The 27627-nt window shown below is 43.3% G+C and overlaps 1 protein-coding gene across 3 annotated transcripts; it reads right to left on the bottom strand.

The window, feature by feature from the left end:
* Positions 1-288: 288 nt before the first annotated feature.
* Positions 289-26530, bottom strand: CDCP1 (CUB domain containing protein 1). 3 transcript variants are annotated; one of them, XM_048299611.1, is made up of 9 exons: positions 26397-26528; positions 13659-13862; positions 11987-12343; positions 10296-10664; positions 7833-8060; positions 6754-7134; positions 6068-6433; positions 4758-4839; positions 289-3556 (listed from the first exon to the last, which is right to left on the bottom strand). In XM_048299611.1, exons 1-9 carry the CDS (start codon positions 26470-26472, stop codon positions 3106-3108), a joined length of 2514 nt encoding a protein of 837 aa, XP_048155568.1. In that variant the 5' UTR covers positions 26473-26528; the 3' UTR covers positions 289-3105. The 3 variants fall into 3 exon arrangements, with proteins under 3 accessions (XP_048155568.1, XP_048155580.1, XP_048155574.1); XM_048299623.1 differs by lacking the exon at positions 289-3556 and adding an exon at positions 5122-5145 and having other exon boundaries at positions 4757-4839; positions 26397-26530; XM_048299617.1 differs by lacking the exons at positions 289-3556; positions 4758-4839 and adding an exon at positions 5153-5283 and having other exon boundaries at positions 26397-26530.
* Positions 26531-27627: the final 1097 nt, after the last annotated feature.

Below are 27627 nucleotides of genomic sequence, written 5' to 3'. Positions count from 1 at the left end.
AGGAATTACTCCAGGATGGCACAATTGTAGTAAAGATACAAATGATAAGCACTTGCATTTACATTTGTATTAAGTGGCAGTTTTGGAGAGGGCCTAGAGACTGGGCAATTCTTGCTGCACTTCCCACGCCTTCCAAGAGGAGATCTCATTAATTAAACCTAGGACCCATCCCCAGCAATTACTGGGATCCTTGGTAGTAAGGGTTGCAAACATAATTTTCTATGTGCATGAAACTTGCCCCAAAATAAATAAATTAATAAATAATAAAAACCAAAAGAGCAATCAGTATGTATTGAGTCCATGAACTTTTATTTGGAACAAAATGGGCTTCACACATTTTCATAAGGGTCACTGCTGGGCGGAAGGACTGTTCATAGAATGTGCTATTATCCCTGAAAAGAAATTAATTTTGAATTCAATTGTATCTGTCAGTTGGGCATGAATAAATTACAAACATCTCCATCCTACTGAGAAGCCGATGAACTGTTTATTTTTATATGACATCCAGAAATATTTTACAACCCTTCTCCTCAATGATCTGAACACGTCTTTAAAAACAGTCATTAACAGCATATCACTGGCTATGCAAGAATAAGGACATGCACAGATAGCAGTTTATTATCCCAGGAAACCAGGTTCCCTAGAAACCCCTTTCTATTGTCTAGGGTGATGGCATAGCCACCAACAGGCAGACATCAAAATAGTTCAGCCTGAGTTCACACACAGGAGATACATTAGTTAGTCCAGTTGGAAGTAGCATTATAATTTAGTTATTTCTTAAAAAAAAGAAAAAATTAAGTCACAACCTTCTCTTACTGTAAAGCAAACTGAAATCTGTGCTTGAACTCTTTCTTTAAACATACCAAATAAGCACAGTGAAAGTCAGCCTCAGACTGAAGACATCTGTAAACTAAGGTTTATATTGCCACACGGAAAGCTGAGTTAAAATAGAATACATAAAAGTATCAGTCAACAAGAATCATATTCTCAAGGATCAAGAGGTGAACAAAAGCCCAACCTCCATTATGTTTTCCTCAGTTGGTTAGAAGGAACATAAACTAAAAATTTCATCTAAGGAACTGCAGAAATTGAGCTGGAGGGATGAGAAAGCCTTGAATTTCTTTTACAGACTTACTACTTTTCAATAAAACAGAACTGAGGAATGTTGCCCAGACAAATGCACAACTGGACTACGCCGACAGAAAATGGTTTTGGCAATTCAGTTACCTGAGAAAAACTGATACCAGTATTGCAGAAATCTTTTCAAGTTCTCAAATGACATCAAAATGACCCAGTACACTTTGAAATATGTGATCCCAGTGAGTAGCCAGAGGTCGAGGAATACACGTTTCTGTAGTGAATGTGATAAAAATGAGCAGGAAGATACCTGGAACAACTAAAAGGCACTTTCAGCTGGCATGTGTTTTGATATATACTACAGCAAACTGTGTCAGGTATGACTTTTTACTGAATCTTCTAGTGGTCCAAGCAGTATAATGGTACACACTGTTAAATACAAACACTTGACCAACTAAATAGTCAGTAAGCAATGCCAGCATATTTAATACAGGAAGAAATCCACATTTTTATGGAATGTAAACAGTAAGGTTTCTAATAAAGACAGTTTCATTTAAAATATTATTATATGTTTAACATTACTGCATGCAACACTTGTCTAAACATTTCATGTAACCTCTGTGTATCTCTAGGCAAGAAACAGTCACCATAAGATATTTGGAGATAAATTCTCCAATCATTGAGTCTAGCGCTGCACACAAAATTGCAAACATCCTCAGTAAACTGTACACCTGGACAAGACAGATGTTTGTATATAAAAGGAAACTTCATTCATATAGCCACAAGGATCTGACCCTCGTGTTGTAAAAGGCACAGAAACTGGGGGGCATGCTAACTACAGCACTTAAAATGAGACCTTTTATTCCCCAGATTTCAAGAGATGCCTTTCAGGGGCAGCTAGACAACTGAAGTGTAAGTTCTGCCAGAAGTCAAGAACTGTCCCCACCATCATAACAACATGGTTGCTAAATTCAGACTGATACACAAAAAAAATTTAAAACATCTAGGCTTTTCTTACGGGTTCATTCTTCACATTTAAGAGACACCAACTACTGGAAACAATTTTTTTTACCCTGTATTTTAAAACTTATGTAACAGGTGAAGTGAAAAGCACTAGTTAACAGCTGAACGACCACATCATTATTTCTTTATTGAATCCTTACTCTCACTTGAACCAAAAGTGCAAGGTATTAGTAAAATGTGAATATCACAGGCACCTGAACAGAAGCACAAATTGGTTTAGACTTTTGAAACTGTTTTTGTAAAAGAGCAAAGAAAATAGTCTTTGGTGTAAGCTCACATGGTGCAATCCAAATAGAACATCAGTCAAAAATTAGAGAAAACCCATAACTTATCTTCTGAAGGAGAAGAGCCCAACCTCAAGTGATCACACTGATTTACAGGCACGGAGCTCTTCTAGGCAGCATTCTTGGTCTTTCACTACACTCACATAGCCACTGGCATGCTAAATATGATGGGTTTTCAAGCTGCAAGTGATGGAAAGCACAGTGTCCCCACCTTTGGTCAGATATTAGCAGATGGCTGAGACATGTGCAACCTGGAGCTGCCTTGAAACAGTGATGCAGTCTGCATCTTCTAGGAGTCTCCAACCAACACTCAGACAAATAATGGCTTGTGAGAGGAGGAAATACTGGACAGAATACTCTCCCCACTATCAATGGCCACAGTTTTAAGCTGGTGGTTAGGAATTAACTTTTCCTGATGCCTTTAAAGTAAAAAGCAGAAGCATACCTTTGGCACCTGTTTCACAACCAGTCCTGGAGAGTCCTGACTGCTATTGAGTTTCCTAGGTGTTCACTGTAAAACTGAAAGCTATCAAGAGCTGAAGTTAAAAAAAAAAAAAAAAAAAAAAAAAAAACAAGACAAAAAACAACTGAAAACACACACATGAAACAAAACAACATAAAAATGTATTTAAAAATAACATTCCTCTTCAGTATGTTTTTCTCCTAGGCCACTGTCCTTACACCTGTATTTCCACAGGAAACTGCTATACCTGGCATAAAATTACTCCACTAAACCATCCTGTTCCTTATTCTCCAGCAAGGGCACGTTTGTATCTCCCTTATCCTTTTCATTGGCATCTCCACTGTCCTTTGATTGCCCTGATTTCTGATGAGCAAATGTGTAAGTGTCTTGGTCTGTGTCCGTCAGGGGTGGAGGCTCCTCCTCGGTGTTAGAAGAGCATTTAATGTCTTTTCTGAAGGAGAATGGAGGTGGAGAAGGCGGCAAGCTACCAATGGGTCCATCAAAAGGCCGGTACACATCAACTTCTGGAGCGACTGAGCCATTGGACTCCTTCAGCAAGTGTCCATAGACCACAGCATCATCAATAACTGCATAGACATGAGACTCGTTGTTTTGCCTCCCTTTCCCAAATAAGCCTTTTTTTCCAGGCATCTGGGTATTCACATTAGCATTGTACACTCCCACCATGGGATTCTGGGTTTTCTTCTTCCTGTTACAGAGTTGAAATTGTAAACAGGTCAAAAACAACACGTCTGGTGTGCTGGAACTCAGTAACAACAGCTTCTGTTCACTCATCCCAGCCACACAGTGTCAGGCAGCCTACCTGGATTAAAGGCTTTGCTCACAATTTGGGGAAAAATAACTCTTGAGACTAGACATGCTTTTTCAACAGAGCAGAAAATAACTTCACATTATTTGGTTACCAACTGTTGCTCTGCTGATCCTGAAGTTTGCAAGATTAACTCCAATGGTCTCCCAAGCACTGGGATCCTGGCTGTGCACTGTACCGAGTCCCACAACATCCACTGGCATTAATAAGACCCAGAGACCATTAGATCCTCACAAAAACAAGGCTGAGTGTTACTGAAGACAAGATAGTGGGTCAAAATGAAAGTCAAATGAACTTTTCTCGTTATGCTTTCCTGAGTGACTGTCCCTAAATTGGAAAGAACAAAGGCTGAACTGAAGACTTTTAAGCCTTTATTTGTAAAGTCTTTCCTGTGTGGCAGGAAAATGTGCCCCTAACTGCACAAGTCACCATATTGCATAAATTCTTTCCAGCTCTACAGCTTCAGGACCCAACCACCTTGGCAGCACTGAGCATACATGTATCAGAGAGCCTAGGCTATCAGTGACTTCCGATTCTGCTTGTATGAGTAAAAACATAATTTTTTATTTTTATGTTTTTATGTTTTGCACATAAGCTTTGCAAAACCCACTTCTCTCCCCAAGGGCTCATCTCAGAGAAAAATGCTCCCACTTGATGTGCGGACTCCAGGAGCTGCTGGAGGCTGTGTGGATGAAAGAATTAGTGTATCTGTGTGAGCTCACAGCTTGTTTGAACAAAGACCTGAGTAGAATGCCACGCATGCACCGGCCACATTCACTGGGATTTCATGTGGCAGGGACTGCTGAGGAGGTCCAACCAACACCTGATTCACAGTACAGCCAAAAGCCTGCACTTAAGGCCAAGGTAAGCACTGCTCTGCAGGTTGAAGTAATGTGACTGCTGTGTTCTTAAAGTCAGTCAATTTAGAATAAAGAAGCATTCCTGGGGGTCACACTACAGACCTCATACTTTAGACCCTGGTTCAAGGGATCTGTATCAACCTGTGAAACAGAGGGCCCAGAAGTTCTCCCAAAAAGCCTTCTTGAACTGCTAAGTTACACATCCTGAATTATGAACTTACTTCTTCCTAACACAGCACACAGTCAGTCCAATCGCTGTGAGAACTCCAGCGCCGGCCACCACAGCAAGTATGATTCCAAGGTCTGCAAACAGACAAGGAACAAGGACACTGAGCAGAAGAAAGAACACCCAGCTTTCTCCTGAAATCTGTCTGGGTTTGAACCCGTCAAGAGCTTCTAAGCATAGCAGCTGCCTGCAGAGCAGGAGTTCCCAAACCATGCTCGCCACAGGACAAGCCAAGCCATTTCCAAGAGGTTGGAGGCCAAGCAACAGCAAATTCTCACTACTGGCAGTGGAGCATAACCAAATCAACCAACCAACCCACCTCAAAGAATTTGATACAGTTCATGCACTGCTAAACTTACCCACAGCACCTCACAGATCTCTGGCTGAATAGGCAAGGAAGAGATGAAACCACAGAAAGAAACAGAGAAAGACTCAAAAGAAGAAATAGTAACATTTCCACATCTTCCCCTCAAAACCATCCTTTCCTCTGAAATGCACAGGTTGTGTTGACCTGGGGTTATCTAGGAGTCATAAAATTGATTAGGAAAGTCTATGCGTGAGCAAAGAAAAATGCTTCATGCTTTAAAAGAAGTATACATTAAAAAAATGGGGGAAAAAAGATCAAAAAATTAGAAAGTGCAAATGTGAAGCAAATTTACATAAGCAAAGCCTAGCCTAAAAATGCCCCTCATCTTTTTTTTTAAAAAACTGTTTATGTTTCAAGGAGATGAAAGAGAACAAGAATGCAGAATTTGCTGCTAGCAGTCAGGGCCCAATCTCCATTAAATGGTCAGACCTGTCCTAGGGAGGATTTCTTGCTCATGTGAACAATGAGACTGATTGAACTGCTAACATAAAGTGAGGACTACTTGGATGAATAAGTTTGCATAATCAAATCCCAAGTTGTTCACCAGGTCTGTGACCCTGGAAGGGAAAAACATCACTTGATCTTATTATACATTCTGTCTGTTATCTCCAATTAAAAAATCTAAATTAAAACTTTTTAAAAAATGAAATCTAGTCTTACTACCCCGATCCCTGCAATTGCTTGTGTTACTGAAAGAAAACTCGGAAACACACCTCCCACTCCCAAAAAACCATACCACATTAAAACCCCTCCTTGCTCCCCAGCTCCTAGAAGTACCCAGCTGAAACTCTCGGGAGTTTTTGAGGGACAGACGTTTTCAAAGGCAGGAAACTCACAAACTACCCACATCTAAGGAGGACCACCATCCACTACTGTTACCCCAAGGGCAAGCAAGGATACAAGCAGAACACAAACCACCATGACATTACAGGACTCACCTATCTGCTTGTCAGCAAAAGTCACCCAGAACTGCAAGGTCAGCTGTGTCTTATCCACAGGTTTACAGTTGGAGATGTTCACCCAGAAGTTGTGATGCATATTTCGGGGCTGAGGCAGGAGCTCGTCCTCGCGGCGCACGGTCTCCTCTGCTCCCGGAGTCTCCTCCTTTATGTTGATGTAGGCACGGCCCGTCTCACAGGCAATGCCCATGCGGTCCTTGGAGAAGCCGAGGCGGGCAGTTTGCTTGCTGGGCACAATGATGAACCAGGATATGGAAATGTAAGGAGGTAAACCATAATGCCAGTTGGGAGTCTGCAAGTAAACTTTAGCTTTTGGATTTGGACTCACAGTGAATGTGCACTCATCTGCAGCGAAGGCAAAAAAGACAAGAAAACTTAGTTTTGATAATTATCGTCCTTTTCCACATCAGTGTTATCACAATAAACACAGACATACCTGCAGAATTTCCACAATCAACAATCCACTACCTGGAATACAAAGCTCCTTCTCTCTTCCCGAAATAAACCACATCACTGGTTCAGATAAAGACTGATTCTAGAGTCTAGTCCTAGAGCCACTGCTATAGAATTGAACTCTTAATTTCTGTTTAACCAGATGTGCTTTAATAAGCCTATTGAGAGATCTATCACTGTACAACAAAGTAGTATAAAACCCACTACCTTACCTTTAATATGTGGCACAAAAGACATTTTCAGATCCTGAGGGATAGACTCATTGATGAATCCTTTACCAAATGTTTTTAAGGATATGGTGATATTATTCCTCATCTGAATCTTTTCAATAGAGCCACCAGGACAGAATACACCAACATTGAGCTCAGTCTCTGGGGTGGCACTAACAATGCTGTAACTGTAGCTTGTGTTGCACTTCTGCTCTGGGACATGTTGCCGAAGTTTCAAGGTCGGAGATGTAATTTCTACATTAATCAGATCAGTAGCCAAGAGCTTCCAAATAAACTTATGCAGTTGAATTGGCAATCGGGTAATAGCCTTGGGCACTGAAAGGGAATAGACCTTCCTCTGACACCAACGAATATCCATACAGCCTGCAAAAACAAAAAATCCCAAGGATTGGGTATTTCTTGCAGAGGAAATACCTGGGCACACACAGAGTACTGTCAGGTTTGCATTACAGACCCAGATAAGCATCTACCTAAGAAAATATCCACTCTTAGTAACCTTTACCCAAACGTGTACTGTTTGTACTTAAAGAGCTTTATTTTACAGGTGCAGGACACCAAAGAAACAAACAGAAACAGATTCCAAGTCCCTCACTCAAGATATACCTGCTGACTGGGACACTGTTGCAGACTAGTCAAGGTACGGATACTTTAAATCTCTTTTCTATCCTTAGTTGAAAGCATTTGGGAAAGTCCTACATCAAGGGGACACACAAGCAGCACAAGATGCACTCCTGATGGCAACCTTGTTCCTGCATTTTCATGGGCAGATTGATGGCTCTCTGGCTCTGTTTCCATAATCTGCAGTGAGAAGATTCTTAGGTGACTTCTACCTCTCCCCTTCTAGGAACAGCCACGCAGTTTCTGTTCTTAAAGGTAGAACGATGTACTGAACAAGGTCACCTCCAGATTCATTGTACCCATCTCCCAGCTGGCCAACACCTCATTTCCAACATCAATCCATTTAAAGCCAAAGTGAGTGAGACGATGTGGCTGACCCCTGGGGAAAAACATGCAAAAGCACTCCCTAAGAACCAGCATTAAGGCACTTTTGTAATAATAACCTATGCCTTTTTCAGCCGTGATCCTCAGGCGGGACAGGTCCTTGCACAGAAACGAGATCCTGTAGACAGCACCAGAGACTAAAGTCAAGACACGGTCGCAGGTGCGAGGATCCTTGCAGATCAGGCATACGGGTTCAGACACAAGGGGGATCTGGCTGGGCCACCCTTCCAAGTGTATTGTCACAGTCATGTTCTTCTCCTTGCTCAGGTCGACCAGATGGGTGACATCTGCAATAAAAACACCCAAGAGCAATTACAGGCAAGAAGCACAGCGTGAACCAGAACCTCCTTTGCCTCTTCTCACCCCATTATATGAGCAGCTGTTACAGCAAATATTCGGAACATCTGGAAGGAGAAAATAGAAGGAAAGAGAAAAAAATGCAAGTGTAGTTCATAAAGATTGACTATCACGTGGAAAGATAGATTTTTGGATCCACACAACATCCTGGTGCTGTTAATAAGGCACCTCTCTCTGATGTCAAAGAAAGCAAGGTGGTCTAGTGGAAGGTGTCCCTGCCCATGGCAGGGCAGTTTAGAACTGGATGAACTTTAAGGTTCTTTCCAACCCAAACCATTCAATGATTCTACAAAGGAGAGGGGGGGAAAAAGCAGTGTACCTATATACACACATACACACACATACTCTATTACTACTCTTCATTTTCAGGTTTTAGCTTTAGCTACAGAGTCCTACACAAAGTCCTACACAAAAGGTGAATAAAATAGCTTTCTCCTGTGTGGGAAATCAGACACACAAAAAGGCAAGTGGTCAAATGCAATTATCCAAGCCATTGGCACAACCAAGCGCATAACCTAGGACCCCTACCACAAGGTTATCATTTTTCAGAATGTTTTTTCCTGCAGCAGCTAAACACAGGAAGAGTTAGATCAAGAAGTTATTGTGACTGGAAAGAGCTGTATTTTCTTCTTATTTAATGACAAGCACCACAGACAGCTGTGGAATACCCAAATGTTTGGGAAGCTTTGAGAATACGCAGATACCAATGCATTTTTAATAAGAGCAATGTTGCAGTTGGCAACCTGAGGGCTGAATTTGAATCTTTGATGGAACTTACATAACTACAAAATCAATCATGGAATTCTATAAAATCCCTAGAGAAACCACTGTTGTCCCTCAAATCCAAGTGGTTTATTACTTGCATTTCATTCACAGAATGACAACCTGTTTTTAATTTTTTAGGTGATTATCGTCTTGTCTACCGGCCATAAATATATTAAAATTCTCTCTGCTTTCCAAAGTAGAAGGGAGATAAAGCTGATTAACTGAATATAATGTTTTCATTCTGTCTAGCTTCCAAGATGCAACACGCAGTAAATGTAAGCAAACACAACTTTGTTAACAACAATTCTGTGAGGATTTGCTGTTCATAAGTGGAGCCAGGCTAGACAGACAAAGAACAAAGAATTGTAACAGTGAGACGCTACAGATCCTTTTTGGATATGTGACTTCAGGGCACAAGCCATTCAAACCTTATTCTCTCTAAAATTACTTAGAAAGCCTCTAAGTAGCTCCTGACACAGTGGCAGTCAAGTGTGGACTTTCCTGCACCTGCTCTCCTGCAGTGAGTGAACCTTGATTATCAACCTCCACCTTGAACTGAGGTCAGAGCTGCGAAGTCAGAGGCTAAATCACTACCTCCATGGCTCATTACCTAGACAGGCCTTTTATTTCTGTTTTTAGAGAAATGCTCTGGTACTACAAGTCATTGTGCTACACCAATCTGAATTTTGGGCTAGAAAACAAACAAACAAACAAAAAATTATTTTCTTAGTGTAGAGAAAGAAATCCAAAGAATGATGAACATCCAAATATGTAGGGGATATTATTACTGGAATACCTTACTGACAACTTTTGTGTTTAATGTGACTTCTTCACACTTGTTCAACCTTCTCTAGGAAGTAAAATAAAACTCCAAGGAAGGAAGAAAGGAAGGAAAGATGCATATTGATGCCATTAGTAATATGGAGACAATTTTACATCTCTCGTTTCACCAGTTAATGCCACAGATCTTGCTACCTACCATGACAGTGGGTTTCACCTTGTTAAGTGCAACTGCTCATGTAGGGAGCAGAAAACTGGGCTCACATTTTAAGAATGATCTTTAAAATGTTGAGTCTTATGTCTGAAAGCAAAACTGTTAAAGGCAGTTTTCAATTACATGATTCAGGTGCTGGAAAGGGAAAGGAGTCTCCATTTATAAGTTACAGTGTAAAAAATACAACAGCACTTAATACTCCATTGCAAATTGCAAATTTCAGCATCGCTGCTTGCCTTGCTGCACTGGTGGCCAGTGGTAGGGCAGTAAAACAGGCCTCAGTGTTGCTTGGCAACCTCCTTAAACTCAGAGAGATACCAAAGACAAAAGAGTATTTCTCTCCCTGGTGGTGCTCAGTCCAGATATCTGTAAGCAAAAGCAACAAAAGGAGCAGGCAGGTACTTACTCTCATCAACCTGTGGGAGCTGAACAACGACTTGGAAAAGCAGGCGAAGGATGCCCGGGTTCTGGGCATCCTGATCACAGCCCTGGAGGGACATGTTGAAACTGCCAGCAATATTGGCAGGCTGGCTGTCACTCAGCTTGAACACCTCCGGGTTGCTGGGGGAGCCTGGGATGTAGTACTCCACCCTCTCCTCCTTCCTTTCGCAGTTGGAGAGGCTGTAGTTGTGGAAGAACACGCTTGCTCTCATGTTGGAAGGAATCACAAACTGCCACGTCATGAGCTCATCTTCTGGAAAGCCCAGCGGGTAGTTAGGGGACATCAGAGTGATCGAAGACTCCCCCTTCAAAGTGGATTCAATAATGCACAACCCTAAAACAGGGAGGGAACCACAACATAACAAACAAGTTCCAATTACTGAAGACACACTGGCATATCCAGCACTCCAGAAGCAGAGAATTTTCATTTTGACAGTGAGATCACCCACTCCAACTACAGGTTAGGTTATTACAAAACACTCAGACTAAAACATATACTTGAGCTGATTCTTTTGTCTTCAATTACAGCAAAGGTAAGGAATATATTAATACTGCATTTTCAGTTTAGCAGGTTAGCCTTTCAAGCACATGGACAGACAAGCCTTTATTATCGGGAAAGGTGAGATCCTAATTCCTGTGCCTGGCTTTGCAAGAGCAAACACTCAACCTGATAACTGCTTCTGCTTCACTGGGTTTTGGGAAACAAAAGAGGCAAGCTTTTATAGCAGCATGTAGCTCTCTTTACAAAAACCTCCTAAGTCTCACAAAAGCACACCAGCAAAGAGCCACAAATAGGCACAATAAAACACAAATGTGAACTGTGCAGGCTGTGTAAGACACTTTATCTTGGGATAACTCTCGGCAGTGTAAAGTTGGGTACATAGAGATTATGGTCCCACTCTAGGGCTCCAGTGATGATGCGTAGCTGTGAGGAGTGCCAGGAATTACAAAACACTCATGTTCCAGTAGCTCAAGCCTGGACCAGGTTTCTTTTATAACTGATAGCAACAACACTAGAATTCAAGTACAGAGCAAGATTTGTCATGAGATCACAAAGTAACCCACTGATTGCTGTATAATATTCCAGGTGTTTTAGGAAGATAATTACACAACAGTTTATGTTACTGTGCAGGTTGAAACAGATAAATGTATTTAAGCAGCCTCATGTGCCTCCCATGCACTGCTTCCCTTCTCCCACACTCCTCTCTTGAAGAGAGGCATTGGTTTGAGGCTCCAGAAGTTAAAGAAGCTTTTTTCAAAAATAAACAAGACTACACTACACACTGCAACCAGCAAAAAACTCTCTGGCTCATTCTAATTATATTACCTAGTCTCATCTAGCCAAAAACTCACAAAACCAAGAAAGCAGGTATGTTTAAGTTTTAGGAAGTTTAAAGAGATTTAAAATGATTAATGTGCACCAAAACCAGAGACAGAACAGTTTTCATAATTAACAATCAACCAAACTAAGATATTTTGACTACAGAAGTGCACCATCTAACCAAACTAAAAATCATACAACAGTAGTTCCCAGAAAAGATGAAGTGGAAGGGAGTTAGGGACAGCAGCACCAAATCTGGAAGGGTAACTGTGAAGAAAGGTTGAAGTAAATTTTGCTGCAATCTGCAGGAGGCAGTTTCAGTACTCCGTACTCACGTTTTATGGAAGCCCTGTTGGCTATGTTGAAGCCTGAGGTGGTGAGAAGTGAGTGCCACGGGAGATGCAGGGACATGACAACTCCTCCCAGCAACTTGACACGAGACACGGAGCCATTCCTGCAGAAGGTGCCAATGTTGACTGTGGCCTTATCAATACAGCTGTTGATGTTGTAGCTAATGGAGTCTGGGCATGTCTCTCCTGGTTCAATCTGTCTTAGCCATGGGGTAGAAAATTTTAGCTCAAGTCCAGCTTTTGTACTTGCCTTCACATCCCAGATGTAAGTCCTGTTAAGGCGAGGTAGCCCCAGTGGGTAAAGATGAACATCTCCAAAGGGACATGGACCTGATACACAGTCTAAAGGCAGAGAGAGAAGAGCTGTGATACACTCTGGAAAGCATTCCATTAAATGGGGAGTTTGATACTTCCCCTTCCTTGCTATTATCACAACTTTTATGTTGCACTTAAGTTTTCTTCTATGCGCACTGAAAGACACTCCTGTCACATGGTCACAGCTTGTCTCCAAACAGGACTCCCAGCCCATAGAATAGACAGGATAAACCTGCTTTAGTCAGGCTGACTAACAGAAGGGATTCATTGTCTCTAGTATTCCGCCTTGTTTGCTGAAGAATTTAGAAGGTATTTAGTGAATAGGGTAGAGTCTGAATGGGGAAAAAGGAGAAATGCAGTGCCAAGTGAGCTGGAAATCACAGGTCTAGAGAATCCATTTTATCCCATCTCCCCCAGAGAGTTTCTGGCAAATCATTCATCATTAAATTTCTTACTGCTTGCCATGAACTGTATTTTTGTTCCCTTGGTGCCCAGATGAACAACAAGAACTGCCACTGCAGGATTCTGGGGGGAACCCAAAAAACTTTTATCTGAAAAATCCAAACAATTGATTGACACTCAAAATAATTATACTTCAATCCATATCTAGGCTTCAACTCAAAAGCAGAAATATCACAAGTGTGTCTTGCAAATATATGAGCTATATATGAGTGAGTGTTACTATCTGCATGAATCATATGAATAAAATTCCAAAACATTAAGAGAATTATCCTTGAACATCACCCCAAAAATAATGAAGATGTTACTAAAGACTGAATACTCAATGAAGTTTGAGATCTAGATGACAAGTAGCACGTGTTCATGCCGTTAAAGAGTACATACTCCAAGGATAACATTCAAAGCAGAAGCTTTAGTTACACTTCTGAGCTTACAGTTTCTTGACTTCAATAATATTCATTAAATATAAAGAAACATGTGCAGGTCTTCGATGTTTCTGTTGTCCTTATAGACACAATCAAGCTGTTCATCAAATGCATAATATATTATCATAAGTGTTCAGAGGCTTTTGACAGGAGTAAAAAGATTCTTTGATGGGTTTATAAATTGTGGGAAAATGAAAGGCAGCATGGAACTGATGCAACAAACTGCCATCTAGCTGTTTCCAACACAGCCAAGTCAACACTAATTCTGCCACCTGCAATACAGACTTCTTTAGCTTGTATAGTAGTAGCAGTAATTCAAGGTTTTTTTATCAGTGCTCAGAGATTTCTTCTTACCTAAGATTATGGGAGATACCTTAGTACAGCAGCAGGAAAAAGAGCATGTGGTTTTACTGGAGGAAAATTACCTCTAGGGAAAAATTTAAAAATCTGTATCTTACCAATATTTTTCTGAATTTCCATGATGAAATACTTCTCTGGAGTACTACAGGTGAAGGTAAAAGTCACATTCTCCCCAGACTTTATCTTGAGGTCAGACCTGATGACATTTTTAATGCGAATTCGACAGCTTGGTGAAACACCGGGTCTCAGTTTAATCGTAACTGTGGTGTTGTCCACTTTATGAAGAGAGATCGTAAAGGAAGCTAAGAAAGAAAAAATACGTAGAATAGAGGTGTTTTGTTATTAGCACGTATGAATAACACCAGGCTCTCCACACAGCCCCACAGACGCCACAGTGTCCAAGGGAATATTAGCATCTACATTCTCAAGAACCCCATGTGTTGTACCAATGGAAAACACCTTCTCTCTTCCAGCTCAGACAACATAAAAACACGCTTGCTGCATGTGCCCAGGAGAGGTATACAGGGAATTTGTGCAGAATCAGTTCTGCTCCAGTTTACCCTCACCAGTGTCATTTATTTCACACTTAAAAAGTAGCTCAGCTATTCTTTCAAATTTTTGTTCTCGTGATTTTTCTTTTCAGTCTGTTTTCACACAGCCTGCTTCATTTCTGAAGGCGCCCATCAAGTCATGACTCAATCAAAGAAGTTTATTCAGCAGCCAAAACAAAAAACGAGCTTCAACTTTAAGCACAAACAATGATAACAGGTGAATCTCTGGGTACCACTCAACAATTACTGCAGGCCAGATGAGGTATTCCAGCAATACCAAAAGCACATACCAACAGATATTTTTATGTGCAGTCAGGGCCCTCTCTCACCCTCCCCACCCTTCACAACTCATTCCCTGAAGGTACAGGATGCCTGTGCAGTGCCCCTCACCACCACAGAAGGCATCTGGTGGCCTGAAACAGACTGTGTGTGCTTGGACACCTCCTCTCCATCTCTGACACGACTATCACTGATTCACAGCTTTTGGGAAATACTTCACAGATTTCAACCTATCCTCAAGTACTGCCAGATGCAGGAGCAGCTCTCACAGGAAGTACTGCAGCCACTGAATAAACTGCTAGTTGAATACTCTTTTATTTTATCAAAAAAAAAAAAAAAAAAAAAAAAAAAGAGCTTCATGAAAAAATAGTTTATCAAAAAAATTACTCAAACCTGACTGTCTTCTAAAAATATACACACAATATAAGACACCAGGGAGCACTGACTGGACATCCAACATGACTATTATTAACTTCAGTTGGATGCTTAGCAAATATTGAGCCCAGCCCTAGCCAAAATAAGTCAAGTTTGCAATGAAGTCAACCATACCCCAGCCCCAGGTGAAAATCTGAAGAAGGTCAGTCAGTAAGTTTTCCGCTGCTTGTTTTCACTGTTCTCCCTTCCTTATTTCAGTGTGTGGAAGATAGAATCACAGTGTCTACAGCACTTGTGCTATCAGTGCATACGAAAAAAAATCACACATATAAAAATTCATAAGAGATCTAGAAATAAAGGTACCCCAAGTTCGGTTCAAAAACATTTCTTCCTTGAGTGGAACATCACACAGGGCTGCAAGACAAAGCTCTGCCCGTATGCCAGGCTGGGAATCCTCTTGCTCATTAACCTCAATGAAGGAAGATTTACACTGGCAAACCCAGCAGAGCAGCGCCCTGAGGGAGACCATGAAGCCATTCCAATTACCAGGCAGCATGTCAGGAAGGTGTAGGAAAGCAGCTGGCTCATACACACCCGCAGGATGCCCCAGGCTCTGTCCAACTGCTCAGCATCCCTCAAGCACCAGTCTGGTCCATGTCAGCTGCTGCTGATGCAGGGGTGATAAGGATGCTGGTCAGAGCCCAGACATGCAGGGACTCACCTGGTGGGGTTGTGGGGAGCGGGGCTGAACACACCATGGGAACCTTTGATCAGCAGAGCCCTCTAATGGCACACGAGCACACCAGAGACCCTCAACAAAAAAACCCACCCAGCTCAAAACCTCAGTCATCGCAGCTGCTGAAAGCAGCTTATTGCATTAGTGACTCAATTTCACACAAAAACCATCTGTTCTATCGAAAAGAGGTTCAAAAACCTAATTTTTACAGGAATTTCACGGTTTTGCAGGGCCAGACTTTCACTGCAATGCTTTGCAAAAGCCCTGGGGACTGAGCAGTCGGCATGGTCCGTCCCTGCCACTGGAAACATTACTGTTCCAGGTTTGCCAACACCAGGCATCAAAAATTCAACTGCTAGGGGAAGTAGGGCAGAATAGAGTACTCAAAGACAGAGCCCATCGTGTGTTTATCTGAGTTTTGTTGGACTTGAGCTTTTTTGCAGCCTTTCTAGCTTTTCTACACAATCTTGAGGTCAACAGACTTAGCAAGTCCTTGAAACTGCCTTACCTATTTGCCTCCAGGATCAAAGGTTTTAAATGAAAATCTCAAACACCACAAGGCTTGCCAAATTGCAGCACATATTTTTAAACACAACCCTCTAATACCATTAGTGAGTACCTGGTCACTGAGTAACTTTCCTACAGCTTTTCAGTGCTGGGACAGTTCTCTGACCTGAGAGCCTACACTGAATTCTCCTGCCTCTTCCAATGGCTGGCACACTTTACACCTGGGTTTCTGCCTTAGAAATGCTTTTGCAGTGGTTTTTCCCGAGGAAATAAAAAAGATGATGGTGTAGCCTGGGAGCTGCCTGTACAATGACCTTCAAAGCACACAGGGGACAATTGCAGGGGCAATGTCCATGGGGTGGGGAAGAGAGTAAAGCCAAGCAAGCAGTCAGTGCTGCTCTTCCTCATTCTTCAGGAGGAAGCAGTCTCCGGAAGAGAAAGTGAAACAACTACTTCCAACCTAGCCCAGAGTTTTATTTCCCATACTACTGGATTCTTTTTGGGTTCTCTTGGGGTCTTTATTTATAACACTAAGTGCACAAAATACCTTTGACCATGATGGTCATCATTTTGCCGATGTTTAAGTCACCCAGCTATGAAGCGTTAACAGCATAAACCAAATAATTAATAACTATGGACAAAAGAGACTTCTTTCTTGCACATGGTAATTGTCATAGTCATCTTGTAAGTTTACAAATATTACTAAAAAGTCTGTTCCTAACTCTCTGGTCAAACACTTATCACTGTTCCTTTCCCCATCCCTGGGACAGCAGAGCCATATGGCAAACCTGGCAGGACAGGGTCCAGGACCACCAACAGCCAGCACTCCTGCACCACATGCTGGCACATGGCTCTAATTTTTAGTCATGAAGATTAAGTTTAAGCATAGTTTTAAGCACATGACTAGTTTTAAATCAAAACGAATACACACCCTGAGCTGAAACCAAGGAACAGAAATTTTCAACATTTTGAAATAAGCAAAGCATTCCTACAAGGGTCAAAACAAAGTATCATCTTCCCCAACCCTGGAAAGACCCAAATTCTGCTGCCTGGACTTTTTTTCCCTCCTTCCCCCTCCTCCTGCTGACTTCATGACCATATAATCGTTCTTCACTTGATCCCTCTGCAAGAATATAAGATATTTGTCAGCTCAATATAGTTTTCCAGCATAGATTTGTCCCATTCCTCAGCTTTCCTAAATAGGACCTGCCCAAAATCACAGAAATGTTTTCAATGATCAATACATCATCACAGCAGTAGCCAACAATGATGCAGATCTATACCAAATTAGGCCAGCAAAGTTGCCTGCTAGAAGCCCTCAGGAGAACAGACACCTTTAGCACATAAACAAACAGCTTGCACAGATGAAAATCCACAGAAAATAATTTTGGCCAAGAAATAAGAGCACGGTGCTGTAATGCCAACAGCAGCCAGCTGCTAGGGGTGTGCTAAGCTGCATTAGACTATCAAATCTAATAGGAAAAGCAGAATAATAGAATCATGCAGAAAGTATATCCAGTGATCCCAAAGTTACTAAAAAATAAATGAACAAATGGCTAAAACCCTCCAAACTACAGCCACACATGAGCAGCACAATAGAGAGACTACTTAAAGAGCACCTTTATTGGAGAGCTTTTATGAAGACGAGTGAGTCTACTCATGATTCACACTACTCTGTCTTTGTCTATGACTCGCACTGCATGCCTTTTTATTGGGATTACCAGTAACCGGACACACGTCTTGAAAAGAAACAATTCCTATGCCTTATTGCTGCTGCACAGGGATGACACACAGGATATCCAAACCAACAAGAGGCAGCATTGCCAAGCTGCATCTCATCTCATTGTCTATACAACAATGATATCGTTCAGTTGGAGGTAAAGCCTCCAGTCCCGAGCTGGTTCACAGCTGATGCAGACAGCTGATCTCACCCTATTCTTTCTTCCTCTAAGCAATTACAGTTTTGCAGCCTCCCTTGGATATTTCATCAATTGCCCTTATCTCAATCTGCACCCTCCCTTCCACAACTGGATTTTTCTACTGCTCATCCTCATTTCAGAACATGCCTTCATGAGAGTCGTGTCATCACAGCATCCCTCTATCACTAGAGTAATGCCCCTCTCTGCACAAGCACAGCTTTTTCTCAACAGTACGATATTTCCAAACTTCTATGTTACTGCTCAGAGCTCTCCCACTGGGGTTAGAAGCAAACTGCATAGTGTAAAACAAGTTCGATTACTCCAGAGAGTTGAGCCTAAATTTATTCACAGTGTTTGCATCTGACAATCTCATAGTTATTGTAACATGTACATATAAATGCCAAAAGGACATTTTTCCTGTACAAGAGGGGGTGCAATGTAGAAGACAGCTGGCGAGCAGTCAGGGCAGTGGCACCCACAGAGAGTGTGTGTAAGTGTGCACAAGCAAAGGACTTGGCAAAACAGCAATTTTTATGGCTAGGTAAAGTGCCTTGCTACACAAAGCAGGAGCTAGAACAGAGTCCAACCAGTTTCGGCTTGACAGCTGCATTTTATTGCAGTAATTTACCCATAAAGATCTATGGATTGTTTCACATGACTTGACTGGATGGATTAAAACAATCAAAAAAGCCCCAGACAGACCAAGAAAACAAAACACACAGCAAAATCCCAGATGTTAATTTATCCCAGAATTATGTACACAAACTGTTGGTTTGTTCATTCCGGTTAAATCACGGGCTTGTTCCATGACAGCCACTTTTACCGAAACCCAGTTGGATGGAGCTGACTCAGACCCCATTCATGAGCTGGAGGAGCCGGGCTGCTGTGCAAGACGAGTAGCAGCAGCACTTGCTCCGATTAGGAAATACCTGTATCCAAACCCCTGTTCGGCCCCAGGGGGATCTGAACCCACATAACCAACACACCTCTTCAGAGAACAGGCTCGTTCCCTGCAGTGTATCGTGCCACCAGCTTGGAACAAGGACGGCACAGGGAGGCTGTGTGCCTCTACAGCTGGGCAGGCTCTCCTGCAGGCTCACTGCCTCCTGCAAGCCCTTGCAGGGATGCTGACCTGCAGGTACATTCAGAGCCTGCTGAGGTTATTCCACTACACATAATCTGCTGCAAGAGTCATGGCAAGGGGGTGGGAAGCAAGGGGTACAACACAGTAACTCAGTGTGGTGGTGCATCACCTCCAACACAATTCACTGCACAGTTCACTCAAATTGGCCAAAAACACGTCAAAAAATATTTGAGAGTAAACATCTCCCTGCTTTGCCAACTCAGTTGTTTTGCACCTGTGTTATTAACAACTTCTTTCACAATTTGAGTCCAACTCTCCAGTTCAGCTGCAGCACCCAATTGCCCAAGCATCATTCAATCCTCCAGTCTCACCTGCAATGTAATCCAGGTGACTGCCTTCACATTCTTCAAGCCCTTAGCAAAGTTAGTCAGGGACCCACACACCTGGACTCCTCTCACCTCCTGAACAGTGCCGTGAGCAGCAAAAAGGGGATCACAAGCACCATCACAAACTGCAGCCAACCTTTCCTCTTCAGCTGCAAGCTGCTGAAATTCTGTTTGACTTTGTACACCAACCAGGTTTTCTGTTTACATTTAAAAGGTAAACTATTATCTACATTACATGATTATCTCCTCATATTTGGACCTGTCTTCCACCACCACATTTGCCTGGGATATGAGGTCCATATTTTGTGAAAGGATTGCTTTAAGGGAATCACCCAGAAAATTACAGTGATAAAATCTGCAAAGCTTGTAAACTCTTACAAATAGATGCTGCCAATTGCTATTATGCCAGTGGTAAACACACCTTGAGAGGGCACCTGGGGGAGAATACCCATTCCTCAGCCATCACAGTACTGCCCCCTAATCTTCACTGAATTGTTTAAACTGATAGCCAGGATGGGGATGCAAAGCAGGCGGGATGTCACACATTTCTCTCCTCATCAGGAAGGGTAGACACTACTGGCATAGTGATGTTACAAGCTATTCCAGCACAATTCACCCGAGAAGATCTGTCAGCACCCCAGGCCAACAAGGCTGCTCACTCAAAAGTTGTTAATTCATTAATTTGTAACAGGAATAAAGTCCCTTCAGATTTAAAATAACTGGGCGAAAAGCCCCGAACAACTATACATTTCTGTACTTCTACCCCTTTCTCTAGAACCTTTTTGAAAGATAATTAAGACACTCATATAACTCGTGTAATAGATTTTTTTAAAAGAAGCTTTTTTCACCACAAGTGGGAAAAAGTGTTGACTCTGAGCTGCCTTTTCTTAACTATTATTTTACAGATATGAAGTGCTGCTGCTTCTGTAGAGGTGAGATGGAGAGCTCATCAAACACCGTGTATGAGCTGATCACCAGCTTGCATACAACATACAGAATGTTCAACACATGGGTCTGCACGGCTTGATGAGAAAATGTCACACTGGCTCGAGGAACACTGACACCACACAGGTCCCAGCAAGAGCCTCCCTTGATCAAAGGGGTGTTTGCTTGCACAGTTTTTTTCCCTACCTTGATTTAAGCCAGCAAGAGGACAACATCTCGGAGCATGTCTGAGCAGCTCTTCGGTCTTGGCTCTGGTTAACAAAGGTGTAAAAGCACATTTCGCAATCAGGGATCCCTCCCACGCTAAACATCCTGCCGTCTCTCACTTCTGAGAAACTCCAGATCATCCCTTTCCACTCCTCAAAGCTGGCTCTCTCCTTATGCTAATGTCTCACAGCCAGAGACTCAGAAAAGCCAAAGCCAACTCCAAAATGCCAGCATTATTGTACCTCCCAAAATAAGAGTTTGATCCAACATCAAGTAACCACACTCACTTTGTTCCCCAAGAAATCAAAAGGCACAGCTCAAAGCAGGCTGCCTCCTTGCACCCTTGTGGATGGTTGTTAAAAGTTGTCCAATAGAACAGGCAAAGTAGAGACCTTGTCCCCTGTACAGGAGATAGATTAAAAAATCTACACTCACAGGCAGACTAGATCTTACTAACATACCTGAAATGCATATCTACTAGACACTATGGCACAATTCTTCAGCTGAAGGTCTTCCAGGAGGCCACATCAATACCATCCACACCAGGCAGGCCCTGCTGCAGGCAGCAAATCCTCACCTCTGTCACCAGCCAATACAGAAACTCAAGATGTTGCTCTAACATAAAAACCAGCAGCCAACAATTTACTAAGCACAGCCCAGCCCACGTCCTTTCCTTCACGCCCTGGTGGCACAAGCAGATGTGAAGCAAGAAGAAACTGTACAGTAACATCTGCAAGAGATTCGAGTTTTATGAATCAAGGGATGGTGACCCGGCTCTGTTGGCTGAATCCTACTAAGAGAGCACCAAAAGTCAGCAGCTGCTCTTCAGGAACTGGTTAATGGTTTGGTTCCAACAAGCCAACCCGTGCTGCAGTGGGTGTGTTGTCCTCTCCAGAGCTGAGGCTTGATAGAGACACCTGAGCAGCATCAGTGAGTTGGATGCTGTCCCAGAAACTGGTGGAAGTGCTTTGTGTTAAAGTGACGTCTTTACTCTTTCCCCCAATTGTGCAAAGGTTTATAAATTACAGAAATTACTAAAGGTGCAGATTTAAAAAAATATTTTAACAGAAGCTTACAAGAGTAGCCCAAAAAAGAGCTCATTTAGATCAAAACTGGCATCCAAGGCCATTTTCCCCATATCCTCTAGCCTGACACGCTTTGCTGCAGCTGAGTCTTTCTAGGAGCCCTTCCAAGGACACCAAAACCAGAAAACATCCAAAGGAAGACCTCCAGGGAGCACCCAGAAGAGAGCAGGAGGGCTTGGCTGCTGTAAGAGAACTACTGCTCAGCTCAGCGGCACAGCCCACTGATGGCAGTGGTGAGCAGCCCCTGCTTCCCCCACAGCCCCAGGAATAACCCAGCACCACCACTGATCCCGCCCTGGCCACAACACAAAGGGGTACCACTCCACACACATTCACTGCTCTTCTCTACCATTCATCTCTCACTGCCCAGGACCTGAAAAAGGTCATGTTTTGCCATCAGCAACTACAAAAAGCAAATGAGAATGTGATCAATACAGAGAAACTGGTGAAGAACAAAAAGGAGCTACTCAGCCATGATCTACACTAATCTGCAAACACACCATGCTCCTGTCACCCATAGCTTTAGTTAACACAGGTAAAGCCAAAAGTATCTTGACTTTGCTCTCAGCACAGGATGGCTCCTCATGCTATTTCATATTTGAAATATTTCTGGAATGCACTAAGTGCAGAGTTGTTCAGCCTCTGCCTAAGACTGAGGGGTTGGCAGCTGTGGATCACAAAGCTTTTAATTTAACATATGCCTGTATAAATATCAATTAAGCTAGGTGATAAGGGCTACGTTAATAAACCAAACCCCAGAAACATTTACTTATGTAAATACCGCAGCTGCTATTACATATTTCAAGAGGTCAGATTATTTTTCAGTAATTTTTCTCCTACTTTTTCTTCTATTCCAACATTATTTATAGATATTTCCTATAAACAATTAACAAGCCTGAGCACAAGTGACCCAAATGATATCTGACATCAGGCAGGGGAAAGGTTTTTCCCTTATTTCATAGAGCAAGCCCTGATTTGTATCTAGAAACTCATTGCAGTATAGCAGGACAACACACAGAATTGTAATAAAAATGAGAGGAGGACAACTTTCTAGCTAACAAAATTTCGTCCATGTCACAGGTCCATGGTGCTACTCTGGACATGAGATTCAGCAGACTCCAATTCTCTCACCTTGTCTCTCCCTTGACTAGTCTTTTGCCTTGAGCCAGTGCCAAAAAGTAATCTTTTTCAGCACGTTTTCCCCTAATTATTGTTTGGCTGATGAGCCACCGCACCAAATGACAACCCCAGGCACAAAAAAGACGCCAGCTACCTAAGGAGCCAGGCTCAGGAGCTGGCTCACCACATCCCATTTCTTCTCTCCTGGGCCACTTTGTAGCCAAAGGGCTGCTATTTGTTCGTGTTTCCAGTTCAGCGTATGAGTAAGCCCAGGACCAAAAGTACAGCTCTTGGAGAAACTTCATTCACACAGCTCCAGAGATCGCAACCTTGCTGAGGATCTCTAGTTGGGGGGGCACTCAAATTGGTGGTCATTTGTGCTGCTGTGGACAATAACGTCAGCTCAGTGTATTAATCCTCAAATATTTTCATGTTCCCACCTCCTCACGCACCCACTCAGGCCTTCACATTACCTCTACATCCCTTCAGACTTATAGATGAACAAAAAATATACACAGACAAGGCTCACCTCTTAAAAACAAGCATCTCAAACACACAAAGTTCTGGAACTGTGGGGGGAAAAAAAATTAAGGGTATTTTCTGGTGGAGAATTTAAGGCAGTAGTACCAGAACTGGGACACACTATAAATAATTTACTATAAACACATTAGTTTCTAGAGAGTAAGAAGTTAGCACTCCAGACTGATAATGGCATGAGGCAAGCAAAAAAAAAAAGTTTCAACACATATACGTTGCTGTAGTCTTAAAAGGAGAGGTCTCAATCGAATGATTCAGATTGGAAATAATCCAGTTTCCACTGACTTTCAGAGGAGAACAAACAGGGCAGTTATTTATATTCTGTCAGAGCAGCAGAAAGACCCTGCTAACAGCTTAGGGGTTTTTATTTTATTAAATGAAGCAGCTTTACATGTTAAGACTGACGTGTGACTCAAATCAGTCAGTTGCCAAGAAAAAGGTAACTGGAGGGTAGAGCAAGAATCAACACGGCACTATCTCTAAACTCACTTATTATAACAATGACATTTTAAAGACAAAGCCCAGAATATATATGCAGATTTTATCACATTTATAAGGATACTTTAAACCTGAAACGTTTGTTTATGTTTCAAAGACAGCATAAAAGTCTGATTAACTTCATTATTAGTGCCTCAAAGAAACATTTTCAGTTGGAAAACACATTTTCAAAGGTCAGATAAGCAATACTCTGTTCACACTCCCACGTCTGTGCACAGCTATCACACCAAATACTTCTTTCTGTAGTTTTCCAGCTATAAGTTAGAACCAATCTTTCATTTGATAATTTACTTTACGCATTAAGTTGCATCTCAAGAAAACCCACAAGCTCCTCTGAGGACAATGTGACCAGCCACGCTTGACCTACACCTTCCTACAGGAACATCACTGTAATACTGTTCCTGCTGGGAAAGGGTGGAGGGAGAGGGTGGAGGGAGAGGGGAGAAGGAACTTCATCAAGGATGACAAGAGACAGCTTTAGAGACAGGCACACCAAAATTTGTAGCCATCCCACCAGGGCATCACGACTCCCCAAGAAGAGGCACATGTACCTCATACACACCCCATGTGCACAGCCAGGCTAAACCCAGCCCTGCTGAAAGGGAGGAAGCTGCAACCAAGGAAAGGGAGGCAGCCAAAACACAGCAACAGCAGAGCCAGTACCAACATCAGCACCAGGGCAACAAGAACTCCTTAAAAATTACAAACTACATAGGAGTGCAGAGGAAAATCTTAACCTGAGCTTTCTTGGGCTTTCGGGACAAACCTTTGCTCAGGGAAATGTTCCAACAGTTTTGGTTGTGCAATAACAACACCAGCTCCCACTGGAAGGAAGGACACACCAGATCTCACGTGCCAACGAACCCGGGAAGGCACCATTTCCCTCTCCTGTCCCACTCACATCATCACAACCTTCAGCCTGCCAACCCATGCTGCCAGTGTGGCTGAGACTGAGCCACCTTTTTTGGGGAACTGGGGGTTCACAAAGAGGAGGAAGGCACCACGTTAGAGAGTTTGAGAGGATGACACAGGACCTGGCACGCAGGAGTGGTGGTGCTTGTGCAGGAGACAGACCAGAAGGCAGAAGCATGCAGCTGGAAAGGAAGGGACTGAAGGACGTAGGAAGAGGGGCCACCATCAGTGGCAGCAAACCACTGTGTCTATCAGTGGTGTTTTGTGCAACTTCACTCTTACTAACTTTGCTTTAAAGATCTACTTCAGGATTTACCAAAGGGCAAGGCCAGTGGTTGGCAAGCTCTCTCTCTCCCAAGTTCCTCCAGATTAAGCTAAGATCCTTGGACAGTCTACCTTCTCTGCTTCTAGTGCTGACCCATCTAAGGTTTTAAACTTTTGTTTACTCTGAAAACAAAACACAATTAACCACAGCATAATATCCTTTCTTTTTCCTTTGAAGAGACTTAAAGAGGCAAATTGCTTTTATTCACTCAACTCAGAGGCAATACATTAAATGCAAATATTTTATTTAAAATACTACACAGCTTGAAACTCAAACCTCAGGGCTGCCCAATTTCACAGGAAACATTTAGAGTGCATTGTTTATAATAGTAACGGCCTGAGCCCCACTTCAGTAGAAGTGTAGTTAAAGGTAATAGAAATATTAAAAAGGCACAAATTTCACATCAGACTCTTTAAGTAATTCATAGTCACTGCAAATAACTCACCAGTTATTTTGTACATAAGGACTCATACTTCAAGAGCCTTTAACAGGACTACTGATAGCAGTGAAACAGACTGTTTAGTCTTGAGGATGGGCATTTTTTGCAATCAAGCAGCTTTGGAAATTGAGAAAACACCACACACTGTCCCTGTGTCCATAGCTGGAATTCTTTTGGGGTCGAACATAGGGTTAGATACAGGGGGATTGCAACAAACATCCAGGGATTTCAAGAGATGCAGAGCTGGTAGTGAGCATTAAACCATCTGACTCAGATGGGCATATAAACCTTTCCATTTCCCTGCATCTACAGTTCACCCATTGCTCTACATAAATAATATTCTCTTTGCTGAAAAGCTCAGGCAACTGCACAATCTCACACAGTACACAGTCCTAGGAGCTTCTGCCCTTTACAGAGAATTCAGCTGCCTCTCTGGCTTCCAGCGAAAAGGACTTTGTAAAGTTACTTGCATATTCAATACCCCACCAAGAGAGCACGTAAAGATCAAATTTATCTTGTTAGCATTTTTAAAGAGAAAGAAAAGAGAGCGTTCGGAGGAGAAGCGCTGAAACTGAAATGTCCCACCGCACAAACATTACGGATGCGATTCTATCCCATCCGCACCACCACCCCTGCCTCTTTTCAATAACTAATAGTCATTAAATCAGCAGCAGGACACGGGGATAAAGGCAGAGTCACCAGTCTCCCGCCTACGGTGCCGCCAACTAAGGCGAGTCCGGGCTCAGCCGCACGCCGGGCGGGTCCCCCCGGCCCGGGCAGCCCCTCGGGCGCGGTGGGGAGGGGATGGGCAACTGAGCCCGGGCTGGGGGTGATGGGGAACCGGGCTGGGGGTGATGGGGAACCGAGCCGGGGGTAGGGGTAACCGAGCCGGGGGTAGGGGGGATCCGGCCCATCCCTGTCCCTGTCCCTACCTTCCCGCGGGACCAGCTGCGCGGAGGCGGCCAGGAGCGCGGCCAGGAGCGCGGCCAGCGCCCGGCCCGCCGCCATCTCCCCGCATGGACCCGGCGCCGAGGCGGGCGCGGGTCCCCTCCGGCGCCGCCGCCGCCGCTTCCTGCTCCACCTCGCACCTGGAGGGACGGGCAGCGCAGGTGAAATCCCTCCTCTTCCTCCTGGGCGGCGGGGCTGGCTCGTCCCCGCCCGGGCGCTGCCTCCTGCCCCGGCGCAGCGGGGTGGAGCCGGCTTGGCGGGGCGCCGGAGGTGCGGGTCCTTGTCAGAGAGGTGTGATTCCTGCCCAGGTCCTTGTCAGAGACGTGTTACTCCTGCCCTAAACGCTTTTCCCTGCCCATTCCCGACATCATTAACACTTACCGAAAGGGGTTTGCGTTGTTGGTCACGAAGTTCCCCTCTCCCCCTTGGAGGGTGGCCGGCGTGTTACCGGGTAAAGGGCCCCTTGCCTGCCAAAGCATCTCTGAGCTTCGATGCTTAGAGGGAACTTAAAGCTGGGGACAGACTTTTTGTAGGGCTTGTAGCAATAAGACAAGGGGTAGTGGTTTTAAACCACTAGGGCAGGTTCAGACTAGATATGAGGAAGAAATGTTTTGTGATGAGAGTGGTGAAACGGTGGCGGAGGTTGCCCAGAGAAGTGGTGGGAACATTCACAGACAGGTTGGACAAGGCTCAGAGCAAGCTGATCTATTTGAAGATGTCACTGCTCATGGCAAGGGGTTTGGACTAGATGGCCTTCAAAGGTCCCTTCCAACCCAAACCATTCTGTGTTTGGAAGTGCCACGTTTCAGGCAGAAGTAGGTGCCTCCCAACAAACAGCAGTTTGTATCTTGCTTGTTAAATATTTGGGGACTTTTCAAGGGAAAACTCTGAGCAGAAACGATCATGACATAGTCTGGAGTAGATGTTTACCCAGTGACTAAATACCTTACTAATGTCAGACAGCTCATCTTCTAGTAATCCATGCAGTTGCTTTGGAGCATTTGTTTCTTTGGCGCTATCATTACAAAACCCCAATACATTTATACTAGCCCACAGCAGCACCTGGCTGTTATAGGAATGTATGGGAATGTACACAGGAATATTCACGTTCAAAGGAGAAAAGTCCTAATAAGATCATAAATTCGCAGCCTGTTACAGAATTGAGACTGAGCTTTGGAGATGACTCTTTGCCCTTGCTGATTTCAGCTGGCAGTG

The sequence above is a fragment of the Corvus hawaiiensis genome, chromosome 1, assembly GCF_020740725.1.
Source record: "Corvus hawaiiensis isolate bCorHaw1 chromosome 1, bCorHaw1.pri.cur, whole genome shotgun sequence".
NCBI lineage: Eukaryota > Metazoa > Chordata > Aves > Passeriformes > Corvidae > Corvus > Corvus hawaiiensis.
This window is presented reverse-complemented; position numbering and strand designations above follow the sequence as displayed.

What these genes read in the sequence shown, in the direction of transcription:
- CDCP1 (XM_048299611.1), bottom strand. Translation starts at nt 26,472, where the DNA reads ATGGCGGCGGGCCGGGCGCTGGCCGCGCTCCTGGCCGCGCTCCTGGCC. An exon ending in CACGGCTGAAAAAGGCATAG is followed by an intron (nt 7,135 to 7,832) that starts GTTATTATTACA and finishes TTGTTTTTGCAG; the next exon opens with GCTGTATGGATATTCGTTGG. An exon ending in TTTTGTGCCACATATTAAAG is followed by an intron (nt 6,434 to 6,753) that starts GTAAGGTAGTGG and finishes CCTTCGCTGCAG; the next exon opens with ATGAGTGCACATTCACTGTG.